The 16,174-nt window shown below is 39.6% G+C and overlaps 2 protein-coding genes across 2 annotated transcripts; both read right to left on the bottom strand.

Moving 5' to 3' along the window:
* Positions 1-9,988: 9,988 nt before the first annotated feature.
* Positions 9,989-11,613, bottom strand: LOC124438959. Its single transcript, XM_046989156.1, has 4 exons — positions 11,401-11,613; positions 10,487-11,239; positions 10,321-10,381; positions 9,989-10,238 (listed from the first exon to the last, which is right to left on the bottom strand). Exons 1-4 carry the CDS (start codon positions 11,564-11,566, stop codon positions 9,989-9,991), a joined length of 1,230 nt encoding a protein of 409 aa, XP_046845112.1. The 5' UTR covers positions 11,567-11,613.
* Positions 11,614-11,638: 25 nt separating this feature from the next.
* Positions 11,639-15,117, bottom strand: LOC124438948. The gene is made up of 7 exons (XM_046989145.1): positions 14,013-15,117; positions 13,818-13,906; positions 13,299-13,370; positions 12,791-13,130; positions 12,316-12,483; positions 11,967-12,207; positions 11,639-11,900 (listed from the first exon to the last, which is right to left on the bottom strand). Exons 1-7 carry the CDS (start codon positions 14,413-14,415, stop codon positions 11,639-11,641), a joined length of 1,575 nt encoding a protein of 524 aa, XP_046845101.1. The 5' UTR covers positions 14,416-15,117.
* Positions 15,118-16,174: the final 1,057 nt, after the last annotated feature.

Raw genomic sequence — 16,174 nt, 5'->3', positions numbered from 1 at the left:
GGGACAGTTGGGGGCATTCGTATTTCGTTGTCAGAGGTGAAATTCTTGGATTTACGAAAGACGAACTAATGCGAAAGCATTTGCCAAGAATGTTTTCATTAATCAAGAACGAAAGTTAGAGGATCGAAGACGATCAGATACCGTCCTAGACGATGGCAACGAGTTGCTCCTTCACCGAAAGGTGTGGGTAATCTTTTGAATCACCGTCGTGCTGGGGATAGATCATTGTAATTCTTGATCTTGAACGAGGAATTCCTAGTAAGCGCGAGTCATCAGCTCGCGTTGATTACGTCCCTGCCCTTTGTACACACCGCCCGTCGCTACTACCGATTGAATGGTTTAGTGAGGCCTCCGGATTGGCACTGTCAGATGAGTTCCGGCTCATCCGACGGACGTCAAGAAGTTGGTCAAACTTGATCATTTAGAGGAAGTAAAAGTCGTAACAAGGTTTCCGTAGGTGAACCTGCGGAAGGATCATCACTGTACAATAACATTTCGCTTGTGTTAGGTTGCTTATATTTACATTCACAATCGAAGAATTCTGTTAACCTTATAACTAAATGGGAGGTGGACATTTCTAAGTCCTTAAATGGGTGGATGGAAGCAAATTGTGTTGTGCAAACTCAAATAATATTCCCGAACCGGGTTAATATTCCTGAACCAGAACAGGGATACTGCGACCTAGTGGCAGAAGCGGCAACGCAACCGAAATCGGAGACGTCGGCGAGAGCCCCGCGAAGTGTTCCCTTTTCTTTTTAACGGACAACGTTACCCTGAAATCGGTTTACCGGAGATAGGGTTTCACGTCCGGTAAAGCCCCACACTTCTTGTGGGGTCCGGTGCGCTTTTGACGGCCCTTGAAAATCCGAGGGAATGGTTCCATTTTCTTGTCTGGTCGTACTCATAACCATATCAGGTCTCCAACGTGAGCAGCCTCTAGTTGATAGAACAATGTAGGTAAGTGAAGTCGGCAAAATATCCATGTCAACAGAGTGGTAAAGCAGGGTGATCTGTTGTCACCTTTTCTTTTTAATGCAGTCATAGACTGGGCAATTTCTTCATTGGATAACCACCTGGGATTCTAGTTCGGCAATATTCGAATTAACAACCTCGGATATGCCGACGACATCGTGCTGCTTGGTGAGAAACCAAATGAATGGCCTCCGGAAACAACTTGGGAGGTTGGGGTCTCATTTTGCAGCAGGTGGACTCATCATCAGTGCTGGGAATGAGGGAAAATCTGCCTCTCTCAGCATTGTTATCGATGGGAAAGCCAAGCGATGGGTCGTACACCGGACTCCATTCCTGGCGACCAACAGCGGTCTTATTCCATCATTGACCGCAACGGGGAGTACCGATACTTGGTTATAATGATGAGTGCAAGTGGAGCTAGACTCCGAAAAGACTTGAGATCCGACCTGGTGGGGGGACTTCGTAACATCACCGAAGCTCCGCTTAAACCCCACCAGCGGTTAAAGATTTTAAAACAGTTCCTGTTACCCAGGTATTTGCACGAACTCGTTTTGGCACCAGTAGGCGATGGGTGGTTAAAGTGGCTCGACACCAGCAGCGACTTTCAGCCAATGGTTCAAATTGCCAGGTGACACTCCAGTGGCTTTCTTCCATGTGGGTATTGCTGATGGTGGCCTCGGTATCTCTTCATTACGATATACCATCCCTGTAATGAAGAGGAGGCGACTTGACAACGTCCTCCATGCTGCTGATCCTATTTCAAAAGCCCTGTTTGGCTCATCTTTTTTTCAAAAACTGATGAGTCAAACCGCTAATACCACTCTAGCTGGGCACTTGGTGACCGGCAAGCAGTACTTGCTTAATGCTTGGCATGCTGTGTTGGACACCAAGGTGGATGGGAGAGGTTTGTTGGAGGCACGGGCATGCCCGCCGGGAAGTCACTGGGTAAGTTGTCCCCCCCAGAATATTACTGGGGCTAACTTCATCGCTGCAGTGAAGGCTAGAGGTGGGCTCCTCTCAAGCAAATCAGGTAATTCGCGTGGCAGACCTGGTGGGGATAGGCTTTGTGATGCATGCATGCGCCTGGAGACGACTCAGCACATAATCCAAGTATGTGCGAGAACCAGCGGTCCTAGGATTCGTAGGCATGGATAGGGTTGTTCAGTTCGTCTCGGCTGCAGCTGAGCGAACTGGCTTCTCTGTCATGGTCGAACCTAGGTATGTTGGGCGTAATCTGGGCGTAAGGAAGCCTCACCTTGTCCTTTGGGATAGGGAAAGGGCTTTCGTTGCTGACCAGGTCGGAGGAGTTAAAGCACATCGTGATAAGGTCGCCAATTATGACCAGCCGGAGATTCGGGAATGGGTGCACCAGGCAACTGGGGTTTTCTAATTTTTCCTTTTCGGCGGTTGCCGCCAATTGGCGGGGTGTGCTGTCACCTCTCAGTGCAGACTTTTTGAAGACTGTTCTGAAATTGCCCGATTCGAGTCTTTCACCTCTTTCCCTAAGGATATGTGAGGAGACATCGCGGATACACAGGTTTTTCGACAGTTCCACAATGAGGAAAGTGATGGGTAGATTGGCATAGAAGGAATTTAATGTGTCGGCCGGCATTACGGGCCAAGTGTTTTAGCTATTTTAATTAGGTATATTAAATTTTTTTATCTAGGATAGGTTTATTTTTTTTTGTTTTGCGATCGTGCAGTCCTAGTTTGTTCTCATTCTGCTGGTTTTTGTGGGTCGGCTGGCAGTGAGGGGATTACTGAGATTACATTACTGTTTATTTTAATTCTTATTATTTTTTCGGCATTTCGGCGATCCATTGAAAAGACTAAAATGGTAGATGGTTAAAGGAGGCGGAGCTGATGTACCCGACCTCGCCACTCAGGGTTAGATATTTATCTATTACCACTGAGTGGAGACTCATGAAAAGTTACATCTGTAAAGGAGGTGGAACAATAGTTGCCCTCGCCAATTATTTGGTAGCAGGCACAAAGTTATGGAGCAGTGTGCATAAAGTTTGTGGCAGCCTCTTGCAAAAGTAAAGTGAATAAAATTGATGGTGTGACTTTGTTCACAGAAATTACATCATTTGATGAGTGAAATAACATCTTAAAAAAAGGCAGAAAGCAAATGCAGAGTGCTAGACCCGGAAGGCCAGCCACCGTTTTCTTTAAAACCAGCCTCCCATTAATTGGAAACTCAGGGGGAATTGAATTTGACATCTACGGAAGAGGGAAAGGATCGCAAAATAAGTTAAATTAGAAATTAAAACAAAAATAGTTAAAGTGAACAAATAGCCAAATGCCTCGTCATCTAATTAGTGACGCGCATGAATGGATTAACGAGATTCCCACTGTCCCTATCTACTATCTAGCGAAACCACAGCCAAGGGAACGGGCTTGGCAACAACAGCGGGGAAAGAAGACCCTCTTGAGCTTCACTCTAGTCTGACTCTGTGAAAGAACATGAGAGGTGTTGAGTAAGTGGGAGGAGCAATCCGTCGGTGAAATGCCACTACTCTTATCGTTTTTTTACTTATTCGGTGAAGCGGAGCTGGACATCAAGTCCACTTTTTTGGAATTAAGATCGCTCTTCTACCGGTCGATCCGAGCCGAAGACACTGTCACGTTGGGAGTTTGGCTGGGGCGGCACAACTGTCAAATGATAACGCAGGTGTCCTAAGGTGAGCTCAATGAGAACGGAAATCTCATGTAGAATAAAAGGGTAAAAGCTCACTTGATTTTGATTTTCAGTATGAATACAAACTGTGAAAGCATGGCCTATCGATCCCTTAGTCTTTATGAGTTTTAAGCTAGGGGTGTCAGAAAAGTTACCACATGGATAACACACGCGTTTTATAATAATCAAATCTTTCTAATCCCAACCCTTCCCACCCTGCTTCACTTCCAACAACATCCATGGTTTTGTTTTGCTTTGGTCATCATTATCCATGAACTATTTAACAAAGCCAGAAGGTAATCTTGTATTATTCTTTAATGAATTATTATGTTCAAAATAGAAATATGATTTTTTTCTCAAATAGTCAGCTTACAATAACATATTGCATAACAGACAATTTAATATTTTTCTTCGTTGTTTGTTGCAAAATATTTCTTTGCTTTACAGTATGAACAAAACTAATATTCAACACAACAATAACAAAAATGAAATGTAAATGATACCACTCAATTGCATGTTATCATATTTTATGAGAAATTGTTAAGGAAAAATAACTTTATATTATGGTACAAAAAATTTTTTTAAAACAAACAATGGTAGCAAATGTTTTTCATTTTTTGAAAATGCTTGTGTAAACATTGTCATTTTTTACACATTACTAGATGTTTTAAATATCTTAATCAAAATCTTCTGTATCTGAACCTAAAGACATTTCCATAGCACGGCGCTTACGTGGCCTGTCATGAATGTCTATGCCAATTGTTTTCTCATGTCCACGCTTACTTCTTATTTCATTTGGTATTGATTATTGTACTGCTGAAGATGTACTTGGCTGATTGATAATTTGTGAAAGTTCACTCATGAAGTTTTTCTTGAAGCCTGATGTATGAGGCCTTTTGAGTTCTTTGTCACGATCTTCAATGCACAGATTTTCAAACATAACTAACAACGACCGTAAATCTCTTTCTCTTTTAAATGCTTCTGTCTGAGGGTTGTCAGCAACCATGCGGTTTGCATATGACCTCGGATAACACAAAACATTTTGCACGACCAAGAAATGTATAGCAATCAGAAACAGTGCACCCCCAGCCTTAAAGAGTTCGTGCATAGTATCTGCAATAACAGAGTCTTCATTATAGAACATTTTAAAAATATTTTGCACGTCTTTTGTTGCATTTTCTGCTGTTTTGGAATTGAGCCTTTCAAGTGAATTCATGTATTCTTTCATTTCCATAAAGAAGTCATTCAGTTTCCCACGTTTTATAAAAGAGAATTTTTTGTTCTCCAAGGGCGACACGTTCTGGTAAATAGTATCGGCAAATTCGCTCATTGCAATTGCTGGCCTCAATAACCACTCGTTGCTTACAGGTTTTGTGCGTCGCATTATAACCTCTTGGGAGGGCACATCATCAGCCAGGCCATAAGGGTTTAAGGAAATTTGCTGGAAAGTGATTAAAATAGGAAACAGCCTTTGGTGTTCCTGGACTAAATGATGATTTTTTCCCTTTTTGCATCTAACAATTACAATTTCATAACTCGTTAAATATTAAGAAAACAGTATTAATTGAAGTGTTTTTAAAAAAATTATCTAATGAACTGTGTATCATTTTTTGCAAAATATTTATTTCTTTGTTTTTTACTTTCCAGTAACAAATTCTGAAGCAGTAAATGAATTTTTCCAATTTTTAAATGTAACTATGTGCTAAAGGAAATGCCAATTAGATATAAATATTAAATTCATTTTTCACACAATTGAAAATTCTTCATAACAACAACTTATTTACAAATTTTTTTTATTTTTTTTTTACATTTTTACACTGTAGTAATAATTTTTTAAATAAAAAGTTAAGGATGTGCCTATCAATATGTGATAAAAGCTTTGACACTTATGTCAAAACAGGTGTGAAAAAGGATTTTTTTAATGGAAACAAGTATTTAATATTTTCCCGTTTGCGTACTCGTGACAATGCAACATTTGCCGTCTTGGAGGAATTTTGTCACAGTCAAACCATAATATAACATTAGACAATGTTTGGCCTTGCGATTGATATATTGTATTTGCATACCCAATACGTAATGGATAACTTGTTACATTCTCATTATTTGTACATGTTGTCACTTGATAAATTGGCACAATTGTCTTATTTGGCAATTCAAGGAAAATTGTGCTGTTATGGGACGCATGTACACTAGCAATTTGGCCATTAATGTGTCTATGTTTTGGGTAATTATTACTCTCATTCTTTTGAAAACAGGCAAAAGATTGGTTTGACCATCGAAAGAAATATGAGCTAATGGTTCATCTTGAGCGAAAATCAACTTCACTATTAAAGTATTTAAGTAGTTTGCAGCATTGTTGGAAAAAATGTCAAAAGTGTAACATTTTCTGACTGCATGAATTGGGCCATTAACTTTTCTTCACACATTTGTCCATCTACACATATGACCATTTCCCTTTGGAACTAGTCCAAAAACTTTTGCTCTGGTTGCCAATGTCTGATATGATCTAAGAATGTCAAATATTCCTTATCTCCAAATCTATGTTGTCCATGCAGGAAAAAGTGATAAGTAGAACTAACAAATTGCTCATTATTAAGTGGACTTTTCACATTGACTATTCATTTATCGTCTTTGACAAACGGTTGCTGCTGAGAAATATCTCCTCCAAGTATCAGAACAGGCCTAAAAAGTATTCTATTAAGTGTAGAAATAACATGTTTGAAATTTTCGTCTGAAATCATTGAAATTTCATCAATCACGACAAGGTCATATTGTGCAATACCCCAGTTAATTTTTGCTCGTTCTGTATCTGAAAATGGCAAATGAAATGCAGCATGTACTGTGTCACATGTAACATCTTCCGAAAGTACAGCTCGAAAATGGCTAGTTAAAAGTCCAGTTGGTGTTGAAACTAGAACATTTTTTTGCTTGTGAACAAAATATCTAACGATTTGGCAAATTGTCTCAGTTTTTCCAGATCCCGGTTTTCCTACAACTGAAATTGGCTTTCTCCACTCAAAACCTTCGTTATGAAACATGCTTAAATCATTTTGTGTATAATGTTCTAAGTTTTCATTGTTTATAATGTTCTAAGTTTTCATTGTTTATACTGTTTCCATGGGTAATAGTCCACAATCATTTGACTGATCGTCTTCACTAGTGTTCTCTGAATCTAATGCACTAGTGCAATTTGGTCCATGTTGACAACTATAGTATTTCTCTCTTAAAGTCATGGCTTTTTTAACGTGCCAAAAAACAGCAGTTTGATAAGCATCAAGAGAAATTAACCTTTCTTGTTGAAAATTAGTTGTCAATTGTGCTGTCTTCAACATTTCAATTTTCCATAGGCAATAAGAGTTTTGCAAACTCTCAATGTAAGATATAATAGTTGTTACAAAAGACTTTCTGTGAGAGTTGCGACCCTAAACATCGGGACGCTGACTGGAAAGAGCAGAGAAATAGCAGACATGATGAAGAGGAGGATCGACATACTATGCTTACAAGAGACAAGATGGACTAGTGGGTAATCAGGAGGAATGGGAAGAAACATCGGAGAGAGCTACAAGCTGTACTACAGCGGAGGAGGAAAGCCAAAGAATGGAGTGGCTACATGCCTGAGTGAGGAATGGCAAGATAAAGTGATAGAGACCCAGAGAGAGTCCGATAGAATGATAACTATGAAACTGGTAACACCTGACAAGACGTTCAACATCGTGACTGCCTATGCACCTCAGCAAGGCTGTGAAGAAGACGAGAAGCGGCGATTTTGGAAACAACTTGAAGAAGTGACCACCAATGTGAAGGAAACAGAGCAGCTGATTGTGGCAGGTGATCTTAATGGGCACATCGGAAGAGAAGAGAGTAGAGGGATTTTGAGAGATGGCATGGAGGAAAGTCAATCGGAAGAAGAAATGAAGGAGATAAGATCTTAGACTATGCAAGGAGCAAGGACCTCGCAGTGGTAAACATATTCTTCACACAGAGGGATAGAAACACCTACACGTACAAAAGTGGCCTTAGCCAGACCGTGATAGATTTCATCATGATAAGGAGAGATGACCTAGGCGATGTTAAAAATTGTAAGGTTATCCCTGGTGAGGAAATTGCACTGCAACATAGACTCGTTGTGATGGATTGTAAGATCAAGAAGAGGGGAAGAATAAGAAGAGAGAGACCAAAGAAGATCAACTGGTGGAAACTACATAATGAGGAAGGAGATGAGCTGGAAAGTAAGATCACAGAAATGCTAATGGAACAAAGCATGGTGGGAGATTGGAAATGGAATGAAACATACCCCAATACACTAGAAGCAGCAAAGGAGACACTGGGAGTTAGTAGAGGTGGGAAATACATAGAAAAAGAATCCTGGTGGTGGAATGAGGAAGTACAAGAGGCTGTGAAGAACAAGAAAGAAGCTTTTAAGAGATGGAAGAGATCTGGTTTGGAGGAAGACAGGGAGACTCTGATCAAGAAATGAATAAGATCAGTGAAGAAAAGTGTGCGATTGTTAGAGAGTAAGGTCAGGATCAATTATACAAAGATCTGGAGCAAAACGGACCGAAAAGAATCTACAAGTTAGCTAAAACTCGACAGAGAAGAGCAAAGGACATTGACAAGATCACTTTTGTCAAGGATGAGCAGGGAAAGATCGTGAGCGAAGATGAGAAAATCAAAGAGCGATGGAGGGAATATTTTGATAGACTTTTGAACACGAAAAACAACAGGAAAGAACTATACCATTTTGAACCAGTCCATGGGCCAGTACCAGAGATTACGGAAGATGAAGTGAGAAGACAACTCAAGAAGATGAAGAACAATAAAGAAAGAGGACCGGATGAGCTCCCCATCGAACTAGTGAAGAAATTGGGAAACACAGGAACAGAGTGGATGAAATCATGCTGCAGAGAAATAATGAAGACAGGAATACCAGGAGAATGGAGAACAAGCAGAATAGTGCCCCTTTACAAACAGAAAGGTGATCCCCTAAGCTGTGGAAACTATCGAGGCATTAAACTCCTCTGCCACTCACTGAAATTATTTGAGAGAGTGATAGAGGTGAGGCTGAGAGAAATAGTGAAGATAAAGGACAACCAATATGGATTCCAACACGGAAAATCAACCACTGAGCCAATGTTCTGTCTGCGGATGCTGCAAGAGAAGTATAGAGAATTCAACAAAGAGCTACATATGGTTTTCGTGGACCTTGAAAAGGCATATGATACAATCATATGCCTTGGAGTCAGCCTGGAGGAGCACAGAACAAATGAAAGCATAAGAGAAGAAGCGAATGTCATGAGTATACTGGAATTGATGAGAAGAAACAGACTGCAGTGGTTCGGACATGTGTCCCGGCGTGAAGACGATGTAGACATTCGGAGAGTTTATGAGATGCAAGTGGAGGGGAGACGGAAGCGAGGACGCCCAAATAGTCCGTAATCTGTGACCGATTTTCTTTCATTCCCGTTGGACACCTCAAGGAAGGTCGTGAAAATTTCAAGACAGAACGACTTTTACATGCTTAATACAATTTTACTTATTGTCATCTCCAAAAAGCTGCAGTTTTTTTGCTACATCACATTGAAATTTTAAAATTTGTAGCTCATTACAATTCCGAAATCCGCCATTATTCCCAGGAAACTTCATGTAATTTATATTTTGTGTGCTCGTGCCAGACCTATAACAGAGCTATTCCACTCGGTTAAATTGACAACCTGAGTAAGATTCTTAAAAAAAATAACGATTTGACACGTGCATTAGGTTAGATTTAAGAAATTTTCGTTAAGATGATATTTTGAAAGTTGTAAGAGTATTGTGCAAGACAAGGCCCTTTTCTAAAGGTGCATTGTCACGCAGTTCGACTGCTAGCGAGTAAGGATAGGGACGATTTTCTTCCAATTTTTAGACTTGTAGACATTTTAGCTATTTCATATGCTTTTCATTACTGGAAAATTTTATTGCATTGTTAAAAAACAGAAAAAAAGAAATTCATTCTTCAGTTGGTGAGCTTCTGGTATTATTTCATATGCTACCCTCGATACAGTCGACAGAGTAGTCTGAAGCTGCGCACAGATTAAACGCAACGCTAGTCGTCATTCAAGGGCGGTGACAAGCGCGCGCTTTTCTAAAGGTCTGCCTCGAATTCGTCGTCCATGTCATCGTCTAAAAACTCCTCTTCCTCAACATCGTTGTCATCAATATCGACATTCGTGCATGCAGTACAAGAGCATACATCTGTGCACTTCACTCCTGCTTTATTACATGAGCAACGTTGTGAGTTGCAGCCAGTCTTACATCCACAATTAACATTATCAAGTAGGGAATCCGGCTGGGGAATGGTCATCCATACGATTTGCAGTTTCCGTCAATTGTTTTCCACCCATTTTCATCCGGAGGAGGAATATCCATTTGAGGTTGTAAACAGGAACGCCAAATCGCCGCTTGGTAGTTTGACCGACGAATATGTTGCAGCAAACTGTCACAAGTTGGTGGTAGTTGCTCATCTGAACATTTTCCTGCCTTGAACAATGAGAGCCGACATTTGTTGACGTCCTCAGAATCCTTGTCACCGTACAATAAACAAACAAATCTATTTAGTTGAAACACAAGTTCTTCTGACGGGGGAAATGCACTTCCTAAGGAACTAAATGAGTTCAAATATTTGTGGTTACGTAGAAGAATGTTCCACGCTGTCTTTTGCCCTTTCCATAAAAGAACTGGTGGTGTCACATCCTTAAAAGAAAATTTTGAAAATATTGATTACAGTATACTATTCTTTCACTTATTATCATCGTAACAAAAAGAAAACTAATGGCAGCATTGGTGTTATAGAATTACCAGTAAAGGCATGGAAACCTAGCAAGCTTTGACTAAGATTTTCATCACTTTCTTCTACAATAGTTTGTATAGAAATCAAGCGGAAGTTATTTCCTGTTCCAGTCATGAAGCATATTTCTTTGTTAATAATTCGTTGCATGGCGATCGACAACACAAAAACGTCTGTATCTTGGCTTTTGATTATGATTCTTTCGTTGGTTTCTTTAGCATGATTTGCATGTAGTAAGAGCCGAGTGTCAGCTTCCTCGTGATTACACTCCAATTCATACATTTCATTGCATTCCACTTTATCCTCATCTGATCTAGCTCGAGTAATGCAATAGCATTTATCCTTCGACGTTACATACAACGATGACAGATGTCCGAGACAAGATGATACGTAATTGCCCCAGTGTTCACAAAGAAACTGGATCAAAGACTCTTTGTTTTCGCCCAGAGCAAGAAACTTTTTCCACTGCTTTGGAACATGTTGGTTTTTGTCGAATACACGAATTTTCTGAATTCCAGTGTTTTCGGATCTTCTGTTCCTTTCCGATTCCTTTATACTTGTGGGAAGGTATCTATCCGCAACAAAGTCAACTCTTGTTGCCTTCCAGTCTTTGGCCAACTTTAATACGTTATTAAAAATAGCATCGCAGAATTCTCCAAACGTTTTCCATTTGCTCTTCATTGTTTGGATAAGAGCCATGGCATCGACAATGAGTGCATTGTTATCACAGTGTTCTCCATTAAACTTGCACGTGAGGTGGTCACCTATACAGTAAACATAGTAAGAAATTCCTGCATGAATAAGAACCCAATTTGAGGTGTATTGGATTCTGGGGATTCTTTGTAAATCCTACCTATCGAGATAATAACGAAACCTACCGAAGTCCAACACTAATAAAGCTAACAAAGAGAAACGTTATTTGTACCTTCAAAAATTTCAAATAACTTGGATTTGGTTGTTTTAACAAGACTTCCAGAAGTGGTTGCCAAGGAAAGCGGGTACGTGCCAAGACTGTACGACAAAACATTTGCAATGTCAATTTCACGGGTCTTAGCTATCATCAATAGCCGAGCGAATAGGTCTCTGTTCATTTTTAAATTGATTTCTTTCCCTTTGCTGGTTGACACAATTGACCGTTTCTGGCACAAAGATCTGAAATCTTGTTACGGGTGAACTTTGCAAAATGTCGGTTTTGTACTCAAAAGATTATCTCGTGCAAATTTAATACACTGCTCCTCCCCTATTTTTTCTGCCCCCAGGAGTTTATCTGCAATCTCATCTTCCACCACCAAGCCACTTGCCAAACCAACCAAATTTTCTTCCTCAACATCAAACGGATTGTTCATGCTCAACACTGCAGACATTACGTTCTTCACTAATTTTTCATTAAGTGCACACTTAGTTCTGTCAAGATCTTTGCGGCTCCTGTAAAAATACCGTGCGATACAATTCATGACAATTCGTGTATAGTTAGAGAAACTGCTAATCTACCTTGGAGTAATGTTAGAACCATCCATACTCTTGCATTTGTTAGCAATTGCGGCTCTTTCTGATTGGGCTAACAACCATCTGTGGACCGCCGACCGATTTAATGAAAAACCAATAATGCCTCCCTTGGTTTTGGAGTCACGATTTACGGTTTGTTCAATCATCTGGTCACAAGAAACTGCGGAGAATCCGTGACAATCTTGGCGTTGGACTGCGAAAGTTGTGGATAAATCGGGAACAATCTCTTTAGAATGTAGAAAACAGTCGAAATGAAAATCTTAGAATCGAACTGTCTATTCTTTTATTTGTAGCTGTTAATTGGGATGCACAAATTTCATTAGATTATACCAACCAGGGTGTGTATTTTCCAATGCTGTCATTTCCAGCCAATAAGCAGTCCCGTATCTGGCATAGTTTATACGATCGCAAATAAAAAACCATGGCAGCATACATCTGAACGACGCTAAATGAAGGTTCCAATCGACTTCTCGAGTTGCCCGAATGAAGTGCAGCAGGATTTCTAAAATGTTAAAAACATTAAAGTGAGGCAGCAAAATATGAAAAAAATGTGAGGGTCTCATGCTGCATGACAGGTCTTTTTGTATACATACAGTACTACTACATGAACAATGTTGTAAGAGTAACAAACTGCACAAGGCCTTTTATTAAAGAAGCCAACAACTTTCGGCATAGTACAACGTGTGCTCTCCAAACATCAAAACCAATGCAAGTCATAAATTATTTTAGAGGAAAATGTCTTACATTTGCGCAGCGTAAATGTATGATGTAAGGTTTGCACGAAGGACAAGCTGGTATATAGTACATACCAGTCATTTTTATGTACATGCTCCAGAATGCAAAGGTTTTAGACTTTATGGATGATTTCTCAACAAACTGCTCATAGTTCCTCACGAGTTGCTCCATTTGCTGACTTTCGATACAGTCGATGAGCTTGCCGTTCGCAAAACAATCAGCCACGTTTTGAATGGATGTTGCAACACTCTCTTTTTGCTGATTATCGATTGAATCCAAGTATGCATCGAATCGAAGACGTTGCAAGGCTTCATACACCAATTTATGACACATAATTGATCGGTTGTAGTGCTTTCCGGACAAGACACCTCTTATTGATCCAACGCTGATAATTCCCGATTCAATGAGCACATCCTACAAGGAAATTGAGTACAATAATGTGACTTGGAAACCCAATGTTAAATAAGACAAACATGGCCTCTTGCTGTTAAGCAAAATACATTCTAAAATGTAAAATTTTATTGTTAAAAAATACTCGTTCACTTGAAAATAGCGAGTTTCTAAGAAAATCTAGGCAATTACCTTCAAACCAACATCTTGAAGAGTTTTGATATAGCAGAAAGGTAGCTCATGCTGGCATGAAACTCTCCTAGTCTAACAACAAATCGGTCATAAAAAGCTGTTCTTTCCACCTAATATGTTGTATTTTAGCATAAACTGCTTCATCAAAAACAAGGACAGCTTGTTGCAAACGTAATTTTCAATTATTGTTATGGCAGACTTTAGCACTTCATTTAGAGTTGAGTATTCTGTTGGGGAGGCATCCACTATTGGAAGATAACCAACTCTTGACACATTAGGTATGGTATCTTTTGCAGTATAGTGTTGAATCCGGACCATCCCGGCCAGAGGTTGTCTTCATCAGTAGTAAAATATTTTATCATGCAGTACGCAAGGTTCAGTTTTCGACATTTGAGAGTGAAGTCATTGCTCTCCAAAGGCTGCATAACTGACTTGTCTAGGTAGATCCATCAAATGTAGGAGTTTTCTTTGTAGCAATACCATAAGGTGCAATAGCTACTAGAGGTGCTACTACTGTACGTTGGTTTTCTTAATTGGTACTTGGCATTCTCTTGTACGGCATGCAAGCTTGGGAAACGTTTCCGGCACAACTTTTTGGATGATGATACCTGTTTTAAAGAAGAACATGTCAGATTATCAAAAAGCTTCTAGAATAAAAAAGCTTCGCATAATTTGAAACTGTTCTAATTTCGACTGGCAATATGACTGACATACCATTTGTCACATGTGTTTGTTTTGTAGCATCTTCTTGGAAATCGATATTATCATACACAAGGGTGATATGCTTTCCCTCTACAAAATCTTTAGGGATGGTATTCAAACTATTAATCGTCAATTGGGCAATAGCTGATTCATAAGCCATCGTTGATGGTAAAGATACACAATGACCAAGACCATTAAGTAGTGTAATTAAGCTGGAGCAACCAGACATTTGTCGAACTGCCATGGCTAATGACAAAGATTTTGGAGTCTGCACTTTCCCACTGCTGAAGACATATATCAAATCTTGGCAGATAGAAAATACCTTGAGAGCTTGCTTTTCCTGTATTTGAACATAACCAGCGCGTTCTGGCTCATCAGAAAAGCCAAGCAGCCATGCAATAAAGTTAAATACCATTGGTGACACTAATTTTTTTCACGCTCTCCAAAGTAATATCAGAAGCTAGTGGAGGCCATGTACCATACCAGGATACTGGATTCGTGGATTCAAATTCCTTTCTTAATGCCAATGCAACATTATAAATTTCATGCAACGTAGTGCCTGCCCTGTATACTGCATCTGGCAAGAACTGTTCAGGTTCCTCACCATCATCAGAAATTTCTGTTGACACTTCATCAGCGAAGGGAATATTCTCTACTATTGAACTTGGTTGAATGCAACCTGAGTAAACCATCTCACTTTTGTTACGCTGTTTAGGGGTTTGAAATATTAGTTGTGGAAACCGTTTTTTCATTCGTTGCATCTGCATTTTCAACACGTGCAACAAATTTAACAAACTTTTCTTTAACCTTTGCCATGTAGAAAATACTTTCTTCTTGTATTATTTGCACTTTAATGAACTCTTCACTAAAAGCATTAAACCCTTCATTGTATAAGGGTTTTTGAGTGGATTCTTCACATTCAGCAGGGTCAACTTTATGGTGTTTGAGGAATGAGGTGTATTTTTGATAACATCCGTGATGATACTTCACTTCTAAAGCAACCAAGTCTTTTCCTCTAATGTGTAGCAAAATACTTTCATCACCCTTAATTTCTGCTGCTTTCCTAAGTCGACCACCATCTAGCGTTCTTGCCGTATATAGTGGATCCCGTTTCTTACTTATCTTAATAAAAATTGTGTGAAAAGTGACGCAGAATTAGCATGAAAAAAATATTCCACATTATGGTTTAAATTCACAGCAGTGGTGGCACCAAGAATTCTCCGACAGAGGGGCTTAGGTCCTCGATGGCGGGTCTGACTTACTTGGCTTGTGGAACAATGCGTTTTCCATGCAAATCTTTTTTTTCAGAGAAAACTTCAAAAGTTATTACAAATCCTTGCTTTAATGTATTCAGTTTTGGCTGATTTGAAATTTAAGCAGTAGAGGTTTTTTGCATTTTTTTACAAAATATTCCCTATCCAAATTCGAAAGTCGAGTTGCAAAAAACAACTTCTGCCCCCAGCTCCCTACTCTAGTGCCACCCGTGCGTGATTTACAGCTACGTTTACCTACCCTGTCAGTGTAGTATGAATGCTCCTTCTTGCAAATGACACAGGTTGGAGGTAACACGTGCTGGCTTTAATTCTTTCAACAGTGAATGATTTTGATCGCAGCATTATCTTTTCTGGAGATGGTCCTTCCTGCTGTACAGACGTAGAAGGCTCTGTATCGGTTGACGTTTTTGCACTCTTTTCAGAGCGTCGTTGTGCTCGATGTATTAAAGTTTTATTCGTAAATGCCGAATAACAACGTGAATGGTAAAAGTAACGCTCGTAACTTCCCAAGTTATCCTCTAACTCCTCGATAGGAATCACATTCGTGGTTTTCAAGGCTACGTCTTTCTGTCGTCCATCAAGTTGTAGCCATTGCTTTCTGCATTCCAGGAACCGTTTAAACGATGTTGGTGTAAAATTCCTCAGTGTTCGCCGTCATCTTCGCAATGAATCAAACACGAATGCCTTTCTTCCATGTTTGTTGAGTTCGAGTTACTCGCCATATCTCTTTCTTAGTATACTTTATATCTCAAGTAACAACCACGAGAGAACTTAATGATGTAACTGATTTTTATTATTTTACACACCAGTATTTATACTCTTTATTACAAACAACAAATATTATTATTGGCGGAGTAGTTCCTCTGTTTAAGCTATATATGGTACATAAGGAAATTTAAC

Source organism: Xenia sp. Carnegie-2017, unplaced genomic scaffold, assembly GCF_021976095.1.
Source record: "Xenia sp. Carnegie-2017 unplaced genomic scaffold, XeniaSp_v1 HiC_scaffold_1, whole genome shotgun sequence".
NCBI classification, from domain to species: Eukaryota; Metazoa; Cnidaria; class Anthozoa; order Malacalcyonacea; family Xeniidae; genus Xenia; species Xenia sp. Carnegie-2017.
Note: the sequence above shows the minus strand (reverse complement) of the source record. Positions and strands in the feature narration are given on the sequence as shown.